Source organism: Mobula birostris, chromosome 8, assembly GCF_030028105.1.
Source record: "Mobula birostris isolate sMobBir1 chromosome 8, sMobBir1.hap1, whole genome shotgun sequence".
Classification (NCBI taxonomy): domain Eukaryota; kingdom Metazoa; phylum Chordata; class Chondrichthyes; order Myliobatiformes; family Myliobatidae; genus Mobula; species Mobula birostris.
In genome coordinates, this window is record NC_092377.1 from 17,200,288 (window position 1) to 17,223,175 (window position 22,888).

The 22,888-nt window shown below is 42.7% G+C and overlaps 2 protein-coding genes across 13 annotated transcripts in view; one reads left to right on the forward strand and one right to left on the reverse strand.

Moving 5' to 3' along the window:
* sdccag8 (SHH signaling and ciliogenesis regulator sdccag8) overlaps positions 1-13,184 on the reverse strand; it is a 409,652-nt gene extending 396,468 nt beyond the window's left edge. For all 3 annotated transcript variants that reach the window (XM_072264841.1, XM_072264844.1, XM_072264843.1), the window contains exon 1: positions 13,024-13,184. In XM_072264841.1, coding sequence (XP_072120942.1) covers positions 13,024-13,087 — 64 coding nt within the window. In that variant the 5' untranslated portion in view covers positions 13,088-13,184. The remainder of the gene's footprint in view (positions 1-13,023) is intronic.
* Positions 13,185-13,519: 335 nt separating this feature from the next.
* Positions 13,520-22,888, forward strand: part of cep170aa (centrosomal protein 170Aa) — a 181,532-nt gene continuing 172,163 nt past the window's right edge. For all 10 annotated transcript variants that reach the window (XM_072264845.1, XM_072264848.1, XM_072264847.1 and 7 more), the window contains exon 1: positions 13,520-13,660. The gene's annotated coding sequence lies outside the window, so the exon portion shown is untranslated. The remainder of the gene's footprint in view (positions 13,661-22,888) is intronic.

Genomic DNA, 22,888 nt, shown 5'->3' on the forward strand with positions numbered 1-22,888 from the left:
AAATCAAAAAAAGCCCATGGTCTGACGTACAAAACAATATTACAATTGACTTAGTTTACTAACACGTGGAACATAGAACAGGCCTTACAATGTTGTGTTACATTAGTAATCAAATGTCCAGCACACAATTCTCCGCAATATCTACCATCTCCAATGGGATCCCACCACCAAGCACATCCTTCCCTTACCCACCCCACTTTCTGCTTTGCGCAGCGATCACTCCCTATTCAATTCCCTTGTCCATTCACCCCTCCCCATTAATCTCCCTCCTGGCTCTTATTCTTGCAAGTGGAATGAGTGCTACACCTCTTCCCTCGCTACCACACCAGGCCCCAAACAGTCCTTCCGGGTGAGGTGACACTTCACCTGTGAGCCTGTTGGGGTCATCTACTGTATCTGGTGCTCCTCGTGTGACCTCCTGTATATTGGTGAGACCTGACATAGATTGAGAGACTGCTTCATTAAGCACCAACACTCCACCGGCCTGAAAAACAACGGGATCTTTCAGTGGTCACCCATTTTAATTCCACTCCTCATTCTGACATGCCAGTCCACAGCTTCCTCTACTGTCACAATGAGGCCACACTCAGGTTGGAGCAACACCTTATATTCCATCTGGATAGCCTCCAACCTGATGGCATGAACATCGACTTCTCCAACTTCCGATAACGCCCCACACCACCCCCCGCACTGTTCTCTTTTCCCTCTCTCGCCTCATCTCCTTACCTGCTCATCACCTCCCATTAGTGTCCCTCCCCCTTTTCTATCTTCCATGGCCTTCTGTCCTCTCCTATTAGATTCCACTTTCTCCAGCCCTGTATCTCTTTCACCAACTTCCCAGCTCTTTACTTCACACCTCCTCCCATCCTTCTGGTTCACCTATCATCTTGTGTTTTTTTTTCTCCCTTACCCCTTCCTTTTAACTCTTACTTTTCATCTTTTTTTCTCCAGTCCTGCTGAAAGTCTTGGCCCAGAATGTCAGCTATGCTCTCTTCCATATGCTGCCTGGGATTCTGAGTTCCTCCAGCATTTTGTGTGTTTTGCAACTAAATAGATCCCTTTTGTCTGCCAATATCCATATCCTTCCATTTGCTGCACATACATGCATCTAAGGGCCTCTTGAACTTACCTCCTTTCACGTTAAATGCATGCCTTCTGGAATTAGACATTTCAACCCTAGTGAAGAGGATATTGGCTGCCTATTTTAACTATGCCTCTCAAAATCTTATATACCTCTATCGCATCTCCTTTCATCCTCCAACACTCCAGAGGAAACAACCCAAGTTTGTCCAATCTCCCACTATAGCACTTGCCTTCTAATCCACACAAAATGCTAGAGGAATTGAGCAGGTCAGGCAGCATCCATGGAAATAAATTAAAAAATCAACATCTCAGGCCAAGACCCTTCATCAAGACTGGAAAGGAAGGGGAAAGAAGCCAAAATAAGATGGGGGGGGGGAAGGGGAAGAAGTACAAGCTAGAAGATGATAGGTGAAGCCAGTTGGGTGGAGGAGGGTGAATGAAGTGAGAAGCTTGGATGTGATTGGTGGAAAAGGCAAGGGACTGGAGGAGAAGGAATCTGATAAAGGAGGAGAGCGGACCATAGGAGAAAGGGAAGCAAGAGAGGCATCAGAGGGAGGTGATCGGCAGGTGAAGAGAAGAGGTAAGAGGGGTCCAGAGTGGGGAATTAAAGAGGAAAGGGGGAAAAAGAACTACCAGAAGTTGAAGAAATCAAAATTCATGCCATCAAGTTGGAGGCTACCCAGACAGAATAGGAAGTGTTGCTCCTCCAACCTGAGATTGGCCTCATTGTGGCAGAAGAGGAGGCCATGGACCCACATGTCAGAATGGGAATGGGGTTTGGAATTAAAATGGAAATCTCAATTGGGTCATCACGTCAGAGAGGTGGTTAGCACAAAGATTTACAGTACTAAGTGACCCAGCTTCAATTCCTGTCACTGCCTGTATGGAGTTTGTAAATTGTCCCATGATTAGGATAGGATTAAATCAGGGGATTACTGAGCGGCGCAGCTCAAAGGGGCCAGAAGGATCTACTCCGCATTGTATGTCAATAAATAAATAAATGTACGTTGGTTCTCAACAATGTAGAGGAGGCTACACCGAGAGCACCAGACATAGAAGATGATTTCAACAGGTGAAGTGTTGCATCACCTGGAAGGACTGTTTGGGGTCCTGAATGAAGAATTAGAATTTATTTAAATCTTACATCTATCCCACAACGCGAGGGAGTAAAAATTCTGACTCCGTTGCAACATACAGACACGTGAATTTGTAGAAAGAAGCAGTCCCGTAGCCTATTGCTCCTGGTTTTAATGCTGTGGTACCGTTTGCCAGATGCAAGCAACTGCAGCAGTTTATGGTTAGGGTGACTAGTGTCCCTGATGACCTTCCAGGTCTTCTTTCTGCACCTGCTACCATAAAATGTCCTCAATGGAGGGAAGTACGGACAGCCCAGTGGATGTGGATGCAAATTCACTACAGTGTCCAGCGATCAAGGTTGGTGCAGTTCCCGTACCAGACAGTGATACAGCCAGTCAGTATGCTCTCAGTGGTGCCCCTATACGTAAACTAGACACGGAGAATGCGCAACAACCATCCGCAGAGACATACAACAGAATTTCAGCATTAAAATACAAACTTAACCAAATACGGTCAGAAAGGATGTGCAGAGCCTTTACGTTTACAAAACAGAGTTTCTTTGAATTTGGTGATAGACCGCACAAATTGCTGGCAAGACAGCTACGCAAATTGGAAAGTGATCGGGCCAATCATAAAATTAAATCAGACTCGGGCGCTCCGTTGATGTCACACAAAGACATTAATCAAAGATTCCATCAGTATGATGAAAAATTACATGCATCTCAATCTGATGTACCGACGGGGCGCGTGCATACATTTCTGGACACTTGTAGGCTACCTTCACTCAATCTGACGCAGTGTCAGGCTTTGGAAGCAGAGATTACAAATGACAAAATAGTAAGAACAGTAAGATCCCTGAAAAATGACAAGAGTCCAGGCTTGGATGAAATAGGTAATGAGTTTTATAAGAAGTTTAGTGACTTATTAGCATACGGTAAGGATGTATAGAAAGTTGTTTGAAACTGGCAGGTTACCCCACACCCTGAATGAGGCCATTATCACACTTATTCCAAAGAAAGACAAAGACCCAGAGGAGGTAGGATCTTATAGGCCGATTCCACTGCTAAATTCGGATCAGAAAATTTTGGCTAAAACGCTGGCAAGGAGACTCAGTCAGCAGGTAAAAAAATTGGTACACTCAAATCAAACAGAGTTTATCCCTAAAGGGAATTCTTTCCATAACATCAGGTGCCTTCTTAATATAATGCATTCCCCAAGACAGCCTAAGGAAGACCTTATAATATTAAGTTTAGATGCTGAGAAAACATTCGACCAAGTGGAATGGCAATACCTCTATGAGGTTTTGCAAAAATTTGGAATGGGAGACAAACTTATAACTTGGATTAAGCTACTGTACAGTAACCCTAGTGCTAAAATACTAACTAATCAGACACTCTCGGAATCATTCAGTTTGTACAGGGGCACAAGACAGGGCTGTGCATTAAGTCCCTTATTGTTTGCGTTGGCCCTGGAACCACTGGCAGAGACTATACGTTCTCACCCCGAAATTTATGGGTACAATCCAGAATATACTATCAACAAAATTTCCCTTTATGCAGATATGTTTCGTTTGTAACAAAACCATATATTACTATTCCAGTTTTGCTGGAAATAGTCAATTTATTTGGCACTTTCTCGGGGTATAAGATTAATTGGGGGAAAAGTGAATTATTCCTGGTCCGAGTAGAAAAACAGGAGGGGCTTAAACAATTTCCATTCAAAATAACCCTTGAGAAGTTTACTTACTTTGGAACTGCAATAACCAAAAAGTATAGTTCTCTATTTGAAGCAAGTTTTATCCCTCTAATTGAAAAGATTAAAAGGAAAATGGAATTTTGGAAGACACTCCCAATTTCTTTAGTGGGTAGAGTAAATGCAGTCAAGATGATCTTTCTTCTCCAACTGCTCTATCTATTTCAGAACCTGCCCCTCTATCTTACCAAAACCTTTTTTAAAGGATTAGATTTGATAATTCGCCCTTTTATATGGACTTATAAAGCCCATTGAATTAGGAAAGAACATCTCTGCAAGGATAAGACTAGTGGGGGGCTGGCACCACCCAACCCCAACTTTATTTTTTTTATTACTGGGCTGCTAACGTCAGCCATATAGCATACTGGATAGATGATACAGTTGTACTTCCCGGATGGTTGGAGATGGAGCCTGAGGATTGCCCACCATATTCCATAGGGGCAATCATTATTTCCCCTATTCAGTTAAATAAAGCCTGTTTTTAGAGGCAATCCCATTATCCGCAGCACCATACAGATATGGAGACAAATGGGGAAGCATTTGAAACTCAGAACATTATTTTTTATTGTACCTATATCAGCGAACCCCTCTTTTATCCCCCTCATGTATAGATGGGGCCTTTGATGCATGGCTAGAATTAGGGATACGCAGCACTGGAGACTTAGACAAACAAGGGATTTTTGCGTCATTTCGACAGCTCCAGGAAAAATTTGGATTGCAAAAGAGTCATTTTTTCATGTATCTCCAGCTAAGACACTATATAAGACCACATCTTTCTGGTTTTGAGATGGCTGAACCTGATAAATTAGACAATCATTTAAGATCATGTTTAGGGACAGAACACATCATTGTCTATCTGTATGATGCCATACAACAATGAATAATATTAAAAAAGAGTGGGAAAAGGAGTTGGGTACAAAGTTAGAGGAGGTTGTATGGAATGAGGCTTTGGAGCATGTTAACTCCTGTTCCATCAATGCCAGACAATGTTTAATACAGTTTAAGATCCTACATAGACTACATTACTCAAAAGTAAGGATTCATAAAATATTCCCAGAGGTGTCCCAAGTGTGTGAGAAATCCAAGTCCTCAGAGGCAAATTTGTTACATAGATATGCTTTATGTCCCAGGATACAAGAGTATTGATAGCAAATATTTGAGGTCCTATCAAAGGTACTAAAGCTTCAAATACCAGACCCCATTTTAATCATTTTTGGAACTTCTGCAAGGTCAAATAAATTCCAGGCTACCCAGCAACAACTCCTGACCTATGGCATACTTAATGGAAAAAAAACTCATACTGATGTTCTGGAAAAAGGAGGAAACTCCATCACTTAGACAACGGCTGGCTGCATTAACGGATACTCTGCATCTAGAGAGGATAAGATACATTTTCAAGAACAGACTCAAGGAATTTGAAAAAATCTGGCAACCATTACTGTTGTATTTAGAAGAAACCGACAGCTGAACTAAGTGTGTGGGGGGGGGTGCGGTAGGACCTAAACAGCACATACGGGAGGGGTGAGGGTAGGGTAGGGCTGGGAAGGGGAAAGGAGACGGGGTGGTAGGGTTTCCTTTGCTTTTTGCTTGTTTACTATATATAATTCGTTTGATTTTCATTATGTTGTTATAAGAAAGAAAAGAAAAAAAGAGGCATTGTATTTTAGGACATTGTCAGTTGTGGTTAAGCTGATGTTGCATCACAATAAAAAAACATTTGAAACAACTCTATGGTGCCCCTATACAAGGTCTTGAGGATTTGGGGACCCGTGCCAAACTTCCTCAGTTGCCAGAGGTTGAAGAGACGCTGTTGTGTTTTTTTTGCCACAAAGTCAGTGTGCACAGTCCACGAGATCATCGGTGATGTGTATACTACAAAGTGTATACTACTAAAAAAAAAAAAATCGGCATGTACGCGCATGCGCACGTCACATATGCACATGTCACGCATGCGCACACAGGTGCCCGCGCAAGGCTTCATGGTCATGGTAGTCTTTCTCGGGGTAACCACAAGTGTCCTGTCAACACACACAAAAAATGCTGGTGAATGCAGCAGGCCAGGCAGCATCTATAGGAAGAGGTACAGTTGACGTTTCGGGCCGGGACCCTTCACCAGGATTTGATTGCTACTTTTGTCCCTTATTTGGGAGTGAGAAAGTTGGCAACCCTAACTGTAAAAGACATGTTGAGGTGAGTTTAACCCTACTTGAATACCACGCCCCCCCCCCCAACCGGTCGGTCGGCAAGAATATTGTCAATATTAAAACGGTCCGCAGTGCAAAAAAGGTTGGAGACCCCTGTTCTACTGCACTCCTCAGTGTGCGACCGTACACTGCTGTTGGAAACCATTGCGTTTTTTTTTAAAAAAAAAGCTTTTTTTAAAACTCATGTATTTTTCACACTCACTGGCAGAAAGTGGTATAGCAGCTAAACTAACAGTTTATCACCTTTTTCATGTTTCATTGGCTAAGTATTAGCACATTACCCACGTGATGCAATTGTTTTAATTATTTAGCCTATTATCCAATTTATCTTGATCTAAGGAATTGGTCTCATCTGTAAAAGTGATGGACTTTTCTAAAAGAGCCTTTGTCTTACACCTCTTAGCATTGTTTCATAACTCTATTTAGTTTGCTTAGCATTCGTATGTTTTGTTTGTATTCTAAGACAAACGGAGATTTTAGAATTAAGACAACTCATCATTAACAACTCCTGGAAAGGATCAGAAAACAAACAGAGATCCAACAGCGGTTGGTCCTACCGAAGTGCAACACCTCACAATTGCCTGCATTAATTTCCATCTGCCATTTTTCAGCTGGTCCAGGTCCCGGTGCAAGCTGTCCACTAGACCCCCAATCTTGGTGTCATCTGCAAATTTGTTGATCCAGTTAACCACATAATCATCCAGACCTTCAGCACAGGTGACAAACAACAATGGACCCAGCACCGATCCCTGTGGCACTCCACTAGTCACAGGCCTCAGTCAGAGAGGCAACCATGTACTACCACTCTCCAGCTGTTCCCACAAAGCCAATGTCTAATTCAATTTACTATCTCAACTTGAATGCCAAGCAATTGAATCTTCTTGACCAATCTCCCATGCAGGACCTAGTCAAGTGCCTTACTAAAGTCTAGGTAAACAACATCCATTGCCTTACCTTCATCCAGTTTCATAGTACTACTATTACTACGTCAACTCAGGCCTAGGGGGCCGATCAGGTCAGGGCCTTGCCTTGCTAATAGTACCACATAGTCCAGTACAGATGTCCCTCGCTTTTCGAACGTTCGCTTTGCGAAATCTCACTGTTACGAAAGACCTACATTAGTTCCCTGTTTTCGCTTTCAGAAGGTGTTTTCACTGTTATGAAAAAAAAGCAGTGCGCGATAAAAGGCAGCGCGTGCCCCAAGCAGCCGCTCTCCACTGGATTCGGAACAGCATTGCTTAAACACGTGCCTGTGAGCAACCATTTGCAAGGTGAGTTCTAGGTTTTGGAAAAGCCTAAAGGAGCTCGTAAGGGTGTTACACTTAGCGTAAAACTAGACATAATTAAGCGTTTCAATCGTGGTGAACGAAGCAAGGACAAAGTGAGTTTGGCTTATGGAAGCTGATGAACATGATGTTGAAGAGGTTTTGGCATCACATGATCAAGAACTGAAAGATGAAGAGCTGATGCAATTGGAAGAAAAAAGGATAACAATCGAAACCGAATGTAATAGCGAACTGAACGTGAAGCAACTGCATGAGATTTTCGCTGCAATGATAAAGTACGACTTTAATTTTGAAAGGGTACGTAGATTTAGGGGATATTTGCAGGATGGTTTGAGTCCTTACAAAGAACTGTGTGATAGAAAAATGTGCGAGGCTCAGCAGTCAAGCAAGCCTTCCGCATCAGCCACAGCAGACGACGAACCTCGACCTTCGACATCGAGGCGGGCAGTCATAGGAGAAGATGAGCTGCCTGCTATAATGGAAACAGACGATGAGGTGACACCCCAGCGTCCCACCACCCCGCGATTCGCGGAGAACGCAGCGGTAGCCGGGAGGCACACAGCACATCTTTAAGAAAAAAGCCAAAATAAACATGCTAATTAATTAGGTGCCGCCCGACACATAAATGTCGGCCCAGATCAGAGACAATGCAGTCAGAAATCGGCACTGATCTGGGCCGACAATTACGTGCCAGGCGGCACCAAATTAATTAGCATGTTTATTTCGGCTTTTTTCTTAAAGATGTGCTGTGTGCCTCCCGGCTACCGTTGCACCCCTGCATGCTTCGCGGATCAGTATCAGTTGGCAGCCTGGAGGGTGGGGGCCACTGCACCACCCAACCTGCGACGACTCAGTCTAACATACCATCATCAGTGTGCTTGGCGCTGAACCAATTCCAGTAAGTGATACTACACTGTACATACATTATTTCTACTTTATATAGGCTGTGTATTTTTACGTGTTATTTGGTATGATTTGGCAGCTTCATAGTTTAAAAGTTACTGGAGAGCGTTTGCGTCGTGTTTTTGCCAACAGCGCTTGCATGAGATTTTCTGCCGACGGAGAACAGTGCAGTAATGATTGTGGAAGAGTATTTCTACTTTATCTCGGCTGTGTATTTATCATATCATTCCTGCTTTTACTATATGTCACTGTTATTTTCGGTTTTATGTGTTATTTAGCATGATTTGGTAGGTTATTTTTGGGTCTGCGAACGCTCACAAATTTTTCCCATATAAATAAATGGTAATTGCTTCTTCGCTTTACGACGTTTCAGCTTACGAACCGTTTCACAGGAACGCTCCACCTTCAGATGGCGGGGGAAACCTGTACTACCTGTCTCGGGTCGGGTTGCCGACGACTCAACCAGCACACCCACTGGTGTACTTTAGTTATCCAGGGAGGAGGGTGTGTATAGTCATAGTCATGCTTTATTGATCCCGAGGGAAATTGGCTTTCGTTACAGTGGCACCTTAAATAATTAAATATTGATAAAACCATAAATAATTAAATAGTAATATGTAAATTATGCCAAGAAATAAGTCCAGGACCAGCCTATTGGCTCAGGGTGTCTGACCCTCCAAGGGAGGAGTTGTAAAGTTTGATGGCCACAGGCAGGAATGGCTTCTTATGACGCTCTGTGTTGCATCTCGGTGGAATGAGTCTCTGGCTGAATATACTCCTGTGCCCAACGAGTACATTTTGTAGTGGATGGGAGACATTATCCAAGATGGCAAGCAACTTCGACAGCATCCTCTTTTCAGACACCATCGTCAGAGAGTCCAGTTCCATCCCCACAACATCACTGGCCTTACCAATGAGTTTGTTGATTCTGCTGGTGTCTGCTACCCCCAGCCTGCTGCCCCAGCACACAACAGCAAACACGATCGCACTGGCCACCACAGACTCGTAGAACATCCTCAGCATCCAGCATCCAGCAGGACTAAAAACAAAACCTGTCAAAGGGCAGATGAACTCTTTGTGAGTCAACAGCCACCTACTGTCTGTGTGAGGAGTGGCGCGCCACACAGTCTTTCGTTTCACACCTTGTAAGGCATAAAAAAAGACTTTCATGGTACTTTCCTTGAAAAACTCTATAAGACTGGTTAGACATGACCTATCATGCACAAAGCGATGCTGACTATCCACAAGTCCATGTCTATCCAAATACTCATATATCTGGTCCCTTAAAATGCCTTCCAATAACTTTCTAACTACTGGTGTCAGGCTCCCCAGCCAATAATTTTCTGGTTTATTTTTGGAGACTGTCTTCAACAGCAGAACAACATTGGATATCTCACAATCCTTTGGTCACTAAGGGCAATTTAAATGTCTCTGCTAAGGCCCAAGCCATGGCTCAGACTTAGTTGTGTGTTCCTTTTTTAGGTTCATAGTGATGGTTTAATGAATAGTGCAGGAAGTTTACTGTCAGGTTAGGCAGGATTTAGGGAAGTGGATGAAGAGATAGGGGCAGGAGCACAGGTTAGAATGTTCTGCAGTCAAAGGTCACTAATCTGGAAGTTGGGTTTACAGGTACTGAGGACACCAGCAATCCCCACATTGGTGAATTCCGAATCAAAGGTCCATAAGAGCAGGAGTCATGAGAGCTGGTGACCTCCCCCCAACTCTCCAAGCTACTGGCATCCAGGGTCCATGCAAGTCCACAAGTTGAGGCCAGAAGCACTCTGCAGTTGAAGGTCAGCAATCACTGAGGTCAAACCTGTGATTGGCAAGCCCAGAGTCAATACCTAGAGGCTGGTGAAGTCCAGGGGCAAAGTTGAAGGTTGAAGTCTAGATCTCAGAGAGACAGAAGGTCAAAAGCCCAAAAGGTCAAAGACTGAAGTCAGTGAGTCTGGAGGTGGAAGCCCAAAGGTTGAGTCTGGAAGTGCAGGCCAGATGCTGAAGGTTGGAAGCCTGATGTCGACAAGTCTGCAGCTAAGGACAGGATGCCTGCCTGTGTGTGTGAGAGGGCGGGTGGGAAAGGTGCTTACTTTGCTGTTGCTGCTGAAGATTATGGAAAAGTTATATTGGTGCCAGAATGTGTGGTGACACTTGTAGGCTGCTCCCAGCACACACTTATGTGATGCTTGTTAGCACCAATGCTTCTCTGTATGCTCCGACGTACAGCAGAAGTGGTAAATAAATCTGAATCTTAATCAGTTGAAGGATCAAAATCAGAAACATCAACTGTCCATTTTCCTCTACAGATTCTCCCTGATCCACTGACTTTGTTCTTGTTTATTGCACCCTTTCCAGGGATTAATCCAGCAAATCTTCTCTGAACTACTTTCAACACATTATTATCCTTCCTTCAGTAAGAAGATCCATACTGCACACTCCATACTCCAGTTGTAGTGGCAGCAATGCTGTACCTATTCCCCTACTGATAAACAAAACATTCTTTTACCTTTCATAACTACCTTAAGGTACCTAAATATTGGTCTTGAGCAGATCATGTCCTAGAACAGAGATTTCCCAGCAATTTAGAATACATTTCAATTTCCAAATTTGAGTCCACGCCCTTGGTGGTCTCCTGTTGTCAACATCACAGTGTATAGTATTCTACTCAGCTTTCTGTTATCAGCAAATTTAGCAAGCACAGCTTTTGTGCCTTCATCCAAGTATACATATGCCAAACATTTTTAGACTACTGGAGCAATCCCTTTGCACACCACTCACATCACGTCAACCAGAAGAACACCTAATACTCTCTGCTTGGCAATGTCCAGCACCAAAGGAGACTACTGACTGGCACCATATCCTCCAGTCTCCCATTCACCACTCCCTGAACCATCAAGACAGCAATGCATGCCGTCTGCAAAGTGAACTGCAGTTACTCATTGAAGTTACTTGGACAGCACTTCCTTGGTTTCTATCAAGAACTAGGTGCGTGGGAACACCAGACTTTCCCCAGTGTCACCAATATCCTGACTTAAAAAGATATCACTTTCCTTCATTGCAAATCTCAGACCCAGAATTTCCTATCAAACAGTACTATCAGAAGTGCTATCTATTTTCCCACAACATAGAATGAGATCATTCATTTCATTGAGGCTAAGCCAGCTCTCAGAGCAGTCCTGTCTAGAATACTACATAGAGTATTTGTTTCCCAATTCAGGCAGAAGGTTAAATAGAGGTTTTGTTTGTTAGTCAGTCGCTGGTATGGTATGCTGTATTTGAAGAAAAGTTTGGATATTTGTATCTTGTAAAGATTTGTCTCTATTAGAATTTAGAAGAGCAGGAAGGAACACAGATGAGTCAACATTTAATGTACCATCCCCTCGGAACTAAACAATAAGCTTCAAGAACCTTGGTCTCAATTGTGCAATTGGATGATCGATTTACTCACTTGCAGACCCGTCATTTCAGATTGGCAACAATTCCTCCATGATCTGCATCAGCCCAGGTGCACAAGATTGTGTGCCTAGCCCCCTGCTCTACCTGTTTTACAGTTACGACTGTGTGGTTAAGCACAGCTCCAATGCCATATTCAGGTTTGCTGATGACACCACTGTCGTAGACTGAATCAGAGGTGATGATGAGACTGGAAACCTAGCTGAGAGGTGCCACAACAACCTCTTACTCAATGTCAGCAGGACTAAGGAGCTGATTATTGACTTCAGGAGGAGGACATCAGAAGTCGACGAGCTAGTTCGCATTAGAGGATAAGAGGTGGAGAGGGTCAGCAACATAAAATTCTTTGGTGTTATTATTTCAGAAGACCTGGCCTGGGCCAAGCACACGAATGCAATTACGAAGAAAGCACAGCAGAGTCTCTACTTCCTTAGGAGGTTGCAAAGATTCAGCATGACATCTGGAATCATGGAGAATATATTGACTGACTGCATCACAGCCTGATATGGAAACACCAATGCCCCTTAATGGAAAATCCTACAAAAAGTAGTGGATACAGCCCAGCCCAGCACGGATAAGGATCTCCCCGCCACGGAGCACATAGACATAAAGTGTTGTCACAGGAGAGCAGCACCCACCATAATCGGCCCCCACCTCCCAGATCATGCTCGCTTCTCGCTGCCGCCATCAGAAAGATTCAGAACTCTCAGGACTCGTCATCACCAGGTTCAAGAAAAGTTATTACCCCTTAAAAGGGATAACTTCACTCATCTTCACTTGCCCCATATTTGTGGGCTCACTTTCAAGGATTTTGCCTCATATTCTCAATATTTACTGCTTATTTGTTAAGAAGGGTCTCGGCACCTGTGATTCCATAGAGCCTGGCCTGCTGAGTTTCTCCATCATTTTGTGTGTGCTGTAACCTGAATATATAGCGTACACAATCAACCAATCCGTAATTCAGAAATTCCAGAAAACTAGCAGCTTTAACTCTCCATGGATACAAGAGATTCTGCAGATACTGGAAACCTTGAGCAACATCCTAAGTTCCTCCAGTATTTTTGTGTGCTTTGCTTTTAAATCCAGTGTAAACACTTTGACGCTAAACCGATACACAAAAAAAAAGTAATTTAGTTAATTAACCATCTACACGATACAACGTGAGTTTAATTCAAGGTATAATCCGTCAACAACAATTACCTCGGCCTTCACTGTCTGCGCCTTTAACCGACATCTATGATGCACTCGAACCCCATCAAATCACTTACCCCTTAAACCTTTCAGATACGTTTCCAGATCTTCTTCGATATCAGAGTCACAAGAGGGCTTCATATGGGCTGAAAGAATAACAGAAAGGCTGAAACCACCTTTCCACCTTAAGAATGTTCCGTCTGAGGGGCTCGGATTTTGGTTTAACTCCAGCGCTGCGAACAGGACACCGCCCCTGGACCAATCAGCGCGGATTCAAATTAAACTTTCGGCTTCCTTCACCATAGAGACATCAGGTTCAGGAGAGGGCAGCTTCCCCGCTGTGCATGCTGGGAGATGTAGTTCAGCGCTCCGAATTGCCCTGTGTCAAATTTGCGTTTGAAACTACAACTCCCGGAAACGCAGCGTAGCAGGCGCCTGCGCTGTTTTTCTGTCCCGTTGTTCGTGCTCCCGACTCCTGCCGTTGGCAGCGTGACGCGCCTTGCCCGTTCTTCATTGGTGGGAGCTGGTGTCAGTCAGGAGCGGCGGCACGCCCACTCGCCGCCCTCTGGTGTCTTTGAGCCGGGCGCATGTGTGGGCCGGGCTCGTCTCTTTCGGCTTGCGACTCCACTATGTGGAGTAATAACGTTATTGCCGAGCAACGGGAACGGTTGATGATGTTTGCTTGAGTCTAGGCTGGGCGGCTGCGCTCCTAGGGTGAGTGGGCCTTTACTGATTTACGAAGGTAATAAAAGGGCAATCTGGGCGCGCCCACTTTGGAGTGGATCGCACAGTTTGAAATGGAATGAAATGGAATAGCGGTGCTAACGGTTGTGTGTGAAATACTGCCGTGCGCCGGGGTTGGGGGTGGGGAGCTGATGTCTGGCCGGCTGACTTTTATTTTCGTCTTATTATTGTCATCGACGTATGCACTTTCCCTCTGCATCCTAATGCAGCGAGGCGGTTTGGGTTCAAATGACAATCCGTTACTTAAAGGAATGGACGTTGTTATTTCATCACGGCTGCCTTCGCCAACATATTCCGTTCGCAAGCTGGGGATGTGTAGATCACGCTTATGCTGCGAGTCTAATTAATTTAACATAAAAGCAAGTCCAAGGTTTTATTTTTTTTGCACTGACTTCCAACCTCCTCTTCCTCAAGTTTATTGTTGCAAGTTTTTAATTAAGCATCAGTAAATTGAGTTATTTTGTAATTTAATACGTCAAATGGACACAATCGGCACGTTATCATTACATTTTTGTTCCTTCATTCCCTAAACAAAAGGGGTTGTGACACACAGCGTTTCAGCTGAGAATTTCCATCGATTTATTTAGCTTTTATTTCCACTTATTGGCGGCATATGCTATGCAGAGAAACGCCAGATTTTCTGTTAACAGATGCGATCAGTGATCCTGCAATCGAAACGGTTGGGGGATTGCTCGAAAGAATACAGTAGTGCACAGATCACAGATATCACTGGCAACTATTAGCACATTGCTGGCAGCTTGCCAGTAGAGTAGTAGGGATATGGCAGTCTTATAGAACAGATTTTTTATGAATTTCCATTTTGAAATATTGAATTATGCTGATCAGATCATATCCTTTTAGCCTTCTGGAAATAAAATATTGTGCTGCCTTGAAAGCGGGGCACATTGGATTTATAAAATTCATCTGATGCGTTTTCACAGGAAATGTTTCCTTTTCCTGTACATTCCGTTTCCCGCTGAGGAGTTGGGTCACATGAAACTGGCTGGATTCCTTCCTTTTTGGCTTTCAAGTACGCCTGTGTGTCTTCTGTCGAAGCATTCTGAAGGTGGTTGGGCTCAATTCATTCGAGTCAGATATTTTGCGTAGTTTTGACAGTGAAACAATGGAGCATTGTGCTTTATAAAGGGAATGGCAAGGAAATTAAAGTTAGTTGTCATAAAACTTTGTTATTTTTCTCACAAAAAGCTGCTAAACTATAACGATTTGATAAGACTTCTCTCTGGGACAAAAATGCTTTGAACAGTAAACGAGATTGGGTTTCCAGCAATGCCTAAAACTTTGTATTGGCTGCTGTGAGGCTTTGTGCTCTGGCAAATTAGTCATTGAAATGTGGGTAACTGGCTATTGCTTCTCAGATTCTTCTGCTTGAATCAGAGATTTGGGAAAAGTTAGTAAGTTGAAATGCCTATTTCTGTTGAAATCAGAACTTGAAATATACGCATTAATGACAAAAACAGAAATTGTAGGATATTGAAGTAGGTGATGCAGCACGGAGGAAAAATGTAATTTCAGGTTATTCAAGTAAAAGATAATTTGTATCTTTTCTGATGGTTCAAAACCTGTCCTGATGAAGGGTCGGCCTGAAACTGTGACTGTTTACTCTTTTCCATAGATGCTGCCTGGCTTGATGAATTCTTCCGTCATTTTGTGTGTTGCTTGGATTTCCAGCATCTGCAGACTTTCTCGTGTTAAAACTACTTTGTGATATCATGGAAGACTGTTAACTTGAAACATTAACTCTGTTTCTCTTTTTACAGATGCTGCCTGTTTAGTATTTCCAGCATAAGTTAAATTTTCTGATTTTCAGCATCTGCACTATTAATAGTATGCTGAAGAAAAATAGTAACACATTGAAATTTAATGTTGGGATTTGAGAATCCTGTAATGGCACCTGAGTAGACCAAAATATTTTTTAAAAAGCTTGGCGGACCCTCTGATTAAGCAAGTAGAATTGTACTGGTTTGTCACGTATATGGTAGATATACTGTAGGTTTAAAATGAGGTAGGAATGGGTAGCGAGGAAACTGGTCCTTCGTGCCATTTTGACCATAAACTTTTCTATACTAATCCTGTTCTCCAGTAATGCTTACCTGCCGTGACATTTTTGTATAAGTGCACCATTATCAGACTAATTGCCTCCATCGCTGTCTCAGTGTGTTCCACACATTAACCACCTGGGTGAAAAAAAAATTTCCTCGTAATTCTTTACCTTAAAAGTACACTCTCTGGTTACAGACATCTCTGCTGAGGGGAACAGCTTGTTAATATGCTATTATGTCCCTCACTTGTATAGCTTGGTCACATTTCCACCCCCCTCCAAGCACCCCCCCACTGCTGCTAGCTGTCTTTAGAAGGAAAACACATCCCAGCCTATCTATTCTCCCTTCTTAATTGAACCATTCCATCCCAGCTAACATCCTGGTGAATTATCTCTGCATTCTCTCTAGTACAGTCTCAAGCTTCCTATAGTGTTGGGGCTGGAGCTGCAACTGTTTCTGTTTAAAAGCTGGACCACAGTTATAAAAAGCACCAACTATAAAGATATTGATTCCATATGCCACCTTAATCACATTTTCTGTCTCGCTCTTAATACTATTCTGTAGCTAAAGACTTCCTTTGGATAAGTCATCGGGACCGGATGAGATGTACCCCAGGCTACTGTGGATTGTAGGGAGAAGATTGCTGAGCCTCTGGTGATGATCTTTGCATCATCAATGGGGACGGGAGAGGTTCCGGAGGACTGGAGGGTTGCAGATGTTGTTCCCTTATTCAAGAAAGGGAGTAGAGATAGCCCAGGAAATTATAGACCAGTGAGTCTTACTTCAGTGGTTGGTAAGTTGATGGAGAAGATCTTGAGAGGCAGGATTTATGAACTTTTGAAGAAGTATAATATGATTAGGAATAGTCAGCATGGCTTTGTCAAGGGCAGGTCGTGCCTTGCGAGCCTGACTGAATTTTTTGAGGATGTGACTAAACACATTGATGAAGGAAGAGCAGTAGATGTAGTGTATATGGATTTCAGCAAGGCATTTGATAAGATAATATGCAAGGCTTATTGAGAAAGTAAGGAGGCATGGGATCCAAGGGGACATTGCTTTGTGGATCCAGAACTGGCTTGCCCACAGGAAGCAAAGAGTGGTTGTAGACGGGTCATATTCTGCATGGAGGTCGGTGACCAGTGGTGTGCCTCAGGGATCAGTTCTGGGACCCTTACTCTTCGTGGTTTTTATAAATGACCTGGATGAGGAAGTGGAGGGATGGGTTAGTAAGTTTGCTGATGACACAAAGGTTGGGGGTGTTGTGGATAGTGTCAGAAGTTACAGCGGGACATTGATAGGATGCAAAACTGGGCTGAGGTGGCAGATGGAGTTCAACCCAGATAAGTGTGAAGTGGTTCTTTTTGGTAGGTCAAATATGATGGCAGAATATAGTATTAATAGTAAGACTCTTTGGCAGTGTGGAGTATCAGAGGGATCTTGGGGTCCGAGTCCATAGGATGCTTAAAGCAGCTGTGCAGGTTGACTGTGTGGTTAAGAATGCATATGGTGTATTGGCCTTCATCAATCGTGGAATTGAATTTAGGAGCTGAGAGGTAATGTTGCAGCTATATAGGACCCTGGTCAGACCCCACATGGAGTACTGTGCTCAGTCTGGTCGTCTCTCTACAGGAAGGATGTGGAAACCATAGAAAGGGTGCAGAGGAAATTTACAAGGGTGTTGCCTGGATTGTGAAGCATGCCTTATGAAGATAGTTTCAGTGAACTTGGCCTTTTCTCCTTGGAGTGACGGAGGATGAGAGGTGACCTGATAGAGGTGTACAAGACAATGAGAGGTATTGATCGTGTGGATAGTCAGAGGCTTTTTCCCAGGGCTGAAATGGCTGCCACAAGAGGGCACAGGTTTAAGGTGCTGGGGAATAGGTACAGAGGAGATGTCGGGTAAGTTTTTTTATGCAGAGAGTGATGAGGGCGTGGAATGGGCTGCTGGCAACGGTGGTGGAGTTGGATGTGATAGGGTCGATAGGGTCTTTTAAGAGACTTTTGGATAGGTACATGGAGCTTAGAAAAATAGAGAGCTATGGGTAAGCCAAGTAATTTCTAAGGTAGGGACATTTTCAGCACAACTTTGTGGGCCGAAGGGACTGTATTGTTCTGTAGGTTTTCTATGTTTCCCCTCATTATTGACAATGGCACCAATTTTTGTGTAATCATAGCTCTTGCATTCCTATCTTGCTAATGCATGCACCTGTTTCCATGTGTACCAGCAGCAGGTGATGCAGGGTTCCAATGGGAAATATTACAGGCTTCTCACCCATCATCCTCTGCCTCCACCACGAGTTTTGGATCCACCTCTCCAAATTGCTGTCAGTCCCTTGGGTTCCTCTGAACAATTCTCTAAAGTCTTACCTTGTCAAAGCCCTAACTGAAGTTTATGTAAACAAAATCAGCTGCACAATCCTCAATCGTGGTGGTGTGGTGGAGATACGTCTCTACCAAGGGAGGTGTGAGGCCCTTCTTCCTTCAACTCGTTTGCATTCCACCCTTAGACGAGGTGGAGCACCTGCTTTGCCCCCCCCATCCCACCCCTGATCAGGGTCACATGAAGCTATGAGAGCAGGTGGTGGATGGTCATATAAGCGGCTAGTGCACACCACAAGTCCTAGTTATGCGACCACTGATACTAGGAAGACAATCTCTAAAGAGTATTGATACTGGCTGGGGTCACCTGTGTTGCAAAGATACTGTCCAGAAGAAGGCAATGGCAATCCACTCCAGTAGAACAATAATTCACGAGCGGTCATGGTCATGGAAAGACATCATATGACATGGCACATAGTATACAAACAAATCCTCAATCAATGTAGAAGTATTTTCCCTTAAAGCCACATTGACTCTTTGATCAGTCCACGTATCCTCAAATACAAATTTAATTAAGAAAAGGTCATAAGACCATAAGATATAGGAGCAGAATTTGGCCCATTGAGGCTGCTCCATCATTTCACCTTGGCTGATTGTTATTCCTCTCAGCCCCAATCTCATTCCCCCCCCCCCCTCCGAGGTATCCCTTCATGCCATGAGCAATCCAGAATCTATCAACCTCTGCCTTAACTATACATGTACGTAAATATACATAGATTTAACATTTATTCCCTCCTCTTTGGCAATGGCAAATTGTTGTAGAATTTCACTGTCTCCTCTCTAAATTCCTTAAGTAGAATATCCTTCTCATAGTGAATATAGATGTGAGGTATTGTGAGGTATTGAGGTATAGTGGTGCTAGAAAATTTGTGAGCCCTGTAGAATTTTCTCTGTTTCTGCATAAATATGACCTAAAATGTGATCAGATCTTCACGCAAGTCCCAAAACTAGATAAAGAGAACTCAATTAAATAAATAACCCAAAAAAAACATTATGCTTGTTCATTTATTTATTGAGAAAAATGGTCCAATATTACATGTATTTGTTGGAAAAAGAATGTGAGCCTTTGCTTTCGGTAACTGGTGTGACAACCTCCCCCCCCCCAGTCTGGTATAGCAATAACTTCAACCATACATTTCCAGTAACTGTTGATCAGTCCTGCAGATGACTAGGAGAAACTTCAGGCCATCCCTTCTTACAAAACTGTTTCAACTCTGGAATGTTGGTGGGCTTCTTTGCATGAATTGCTTGCTTCACGTCCTTCCACAGCGTTTATATAAGATTAAGGTCAGGACTTTGACTCGGCCAATCGAAAACATAAATTTTCTTCTTTTTAAACCATACAGTTGTTGATTTACTGTTCTCCTCTGGATCATTGTCTTGTTGCATTATCCATCTTCTATTAAGCTTTAGGTGACAAACTGCTACCCTGATTTTCTCCTGTAAAATGCCTTGATAGAATTTTGAATTCATTGTTCCCTCAATGATTGCAAGTTGTCCAGGCCCTGAGGCAGCAAAGCAGTCCCAAACCATGATGCTCCTTCCACCATGCTTCGCAGTTGGGATGAGGTTTTTTTTCTTCTAAACATAGCAATGTGCATTTCTGCCAAAAAGTCAAACTTCCATTTCATCTATACGCAGAGCATTGTCCCAGAAGCATTGTAGAATGTCCAGGTGGTATTTTGCAAACTTGAGACATGCAGCAATGATTTTTTGGAGAGCAGTGGTTTCCTCTGTTGTGTCCTTCCATGAATACCATTCTTGTTCAGTTTTTCCTTATAGTGGACACATGAATAGAGACTTCAGCAAGTTCTGGAGATATTTGTAGTTACCCTTGGGTTCTTTTTCACTTCTTTCAGCATTGCACGTTGTGCTGTTGGTGTGATCTTTGCAGGATGTCCACTCCAAGGGAGAGTAACAACAGTACAGTAATGTCTACAAATGGAAGAAATGGAGTTTCTTCCATTTGTAGACATTTTCTCTTACAGTGGACTGATGAAATCTCAGGTCTTTCGAAATGCTTTTGTAGCCTTTTCCTGCTTCATGCATCTATACAATTCTTCTTTAAGGTCCATTGAAAGTTGTTTGAGACATGGTGCACATAAACAGATCTTTCTTGAAGGGCAGGCTCTGTCAGTAACCTGACTTTGTGAGTCTTTTTTATAGTGCAGGGCACCTCTACAACCCATACATCCAATCTCATCTCATTGGTTGGTACACCTAACTCCAAATAGCTTTTGTAGAAGTCATTACCCCAGAGGTTCACATACTTTTTCCAACAAATACATGTAATATTGGATTATTTTTCTTAATAAATAAATGAACGGTATAATGTTTTTTGTATTATTTATTTAATTGGGTTCACTTCATCTAGTTTTAGGACTTATGTGAAGATCTGATCACATTTTAGGTTATATTTGTACAGAAAAAGGGAAAATTGCACAGGGTTCTCAAACTTTCTAGCACCTCTGTATGTCCTGTTACTCCATACACTGGTTGCCTTTTTGTTCCCTAATGAAGCCAGCTGTTTCTCTGCTTTCCCCCGATATGCTTATAAATTGCCTTTGAGATTTTCCCCGATCTTGCTTGCCCTAGCTATTTCCTGTCTCTTTGCTGTTGGATTCTGATGTTTTAATCCAAGGTACTTTCAGAAGTCAGGAGACAGCCACAAAACTTGTGGCTTCATGTTTGTTTTATTAAGCATTGATAGAACAAAGAGTGATAGAAGTCTGCTAAGCAAAGAGAGAGACAAAAGAGCTAAGATGGTATGGCCTTGTGGTCCACTATATTTATACCCATAGGTAAGGAGAATTCCATTCAAATTTGTAGATAAAAATAAGCCCTTGAGATAGCTCTTATTCAAATAATGCAGTACCAAGAGAGGCTTCCAGAATCATGCCAATATAGCTACCATATACCACTTGGGGAACACACTGAATTTGCATATGCATATTGTGACCACTAGGAGGTATAATAAACTGTTACATGCATATAAGAATGACTTAAAATACAAGCAGATAATTATTAAACTGCAAAGAAAATAACAATCGAACAGTATAAGAATTGAACAGTCAGATCCAATACTGCTCACCTTCCTTGTTACTCTAGTACTGTTTCCCCCTCTTCTGTATCCCTGTTAACATCTGTTTTCAGTTCTCGAAACCTGGGGTAAGCTACTTTCACCTCCCTTTTTATTCAACCCTGTCCTTGAAATTGTTGGCCTTTCATTTCACTATTGCAGGCACAGGTTGACCCTGAATACATACTCCATCATTGAATGATTCTGACAAGCTGTCTGTGGACTTACTAGCTTGCTTTTGTATGTCCTGTCTTTTTGTATTGAAATCAACCTTCCCCCAATTCAGGATCTTAATTTCTGGGTATATCATTGTCCATCTTTCTAATAACCTTAACACTTAAGAGTTGTGATCGTACTCTAGAAAAACTTGCACATTGATATTTCCTGCACTTGCCTAGCTATATTCCCAAAGATTAGATCCAGTACCATCTCTTCTCAAATAGGAATCTATAATCTAGCTATTCAGCTGTGCTCGTTTCTTTTACAACTTCAGCCACATCTAAGCCTTTCACACTAAGGTGATTGTATTTAACATTTCGGAAGCTGAAGTCCCTTAATACTATAATGCTATTATTTTTGCACTTCTCTGTTTTGACTGCATATCTATTTTACATCTTTCTGATTGTTTGCTGGCCTGCAGGCAAAGTGTTGCTCAACTGTGTCTCATGCATTTGGTATTATTTTAAGAACCTTCCAGAATATCCTCTTTCCTCACAGTAGTCATGCAATCTGGGATTAATATTGCAATGCCACTTCCTTTACGTCTGCTTGTCATGGCTACAGGTTTTATAACCCAGAAATGTTGAGTTGCATGTTATTTTGACGGTAATAATACAATATTGTCAAATGCCCTCAGTTAATTCGCCTTGTCTGTCAGTCTCCTTGCATTTTGTTCATGTGTCTTGTCAAGCATACATATGCTCTGTCCATTAGACTGTCTCTGCTTTTATTAATATTGCTATTCCCCACTCCCTCCAGCCCTTCATTGTTCTTATTACTCCTATTACCTTGAATTCATCCATAAATCAATTTAAGACAGGGTTTCCAAACTTTTTTAACCTACTGAGGGGTCTGTGGACCCCAGGTTGGGAACTCCTGATCTAAGGACTTTTTTTCAAAAAGTCTGTCATCCATCTCAAAGCTAGAGTTTTAATTTTCAGTTTTGTTGTTTATGTTTTATAACTCCGAAACATAAAGCTAATAGAAATAAAAACACAGAGCTGGGTGATAATTCATGCGTGTTCGTTTTTATTTTTAGCAAAGTATGCACATATGATGTGGCAAAGTGATGATGTATGCCATTCATGTACTATTACATATAATCTGTAATGAATTATTTAAACAAAGAATGCTTAATCAAACAAGGTATTTACAATATTGTGGGCTCGTGGCCAAGTGGTTAAGGCATTGGACTCGCGACCTGAAGGTCGAGGCAGCGTATTGTGTCCTTGAGCAAGGCACTTAAGCACATAGTGCTCTGCGACGACACTGGTGCCAAGCTGTATCGGCCCTTGCCCTTCCTTTGGACAACATCGGTGTCATGGAGAGGGGAGATTTGCAGCATGGGCAACTGCCGCTGTTCCATACAACCTTGCCCGGGCCTGCACCCTGGTGAGCGAAGACTTTCCAGGCACAGATCCATGGTCTCACAAGACTAACAGATGCCTTAATTTACAATAT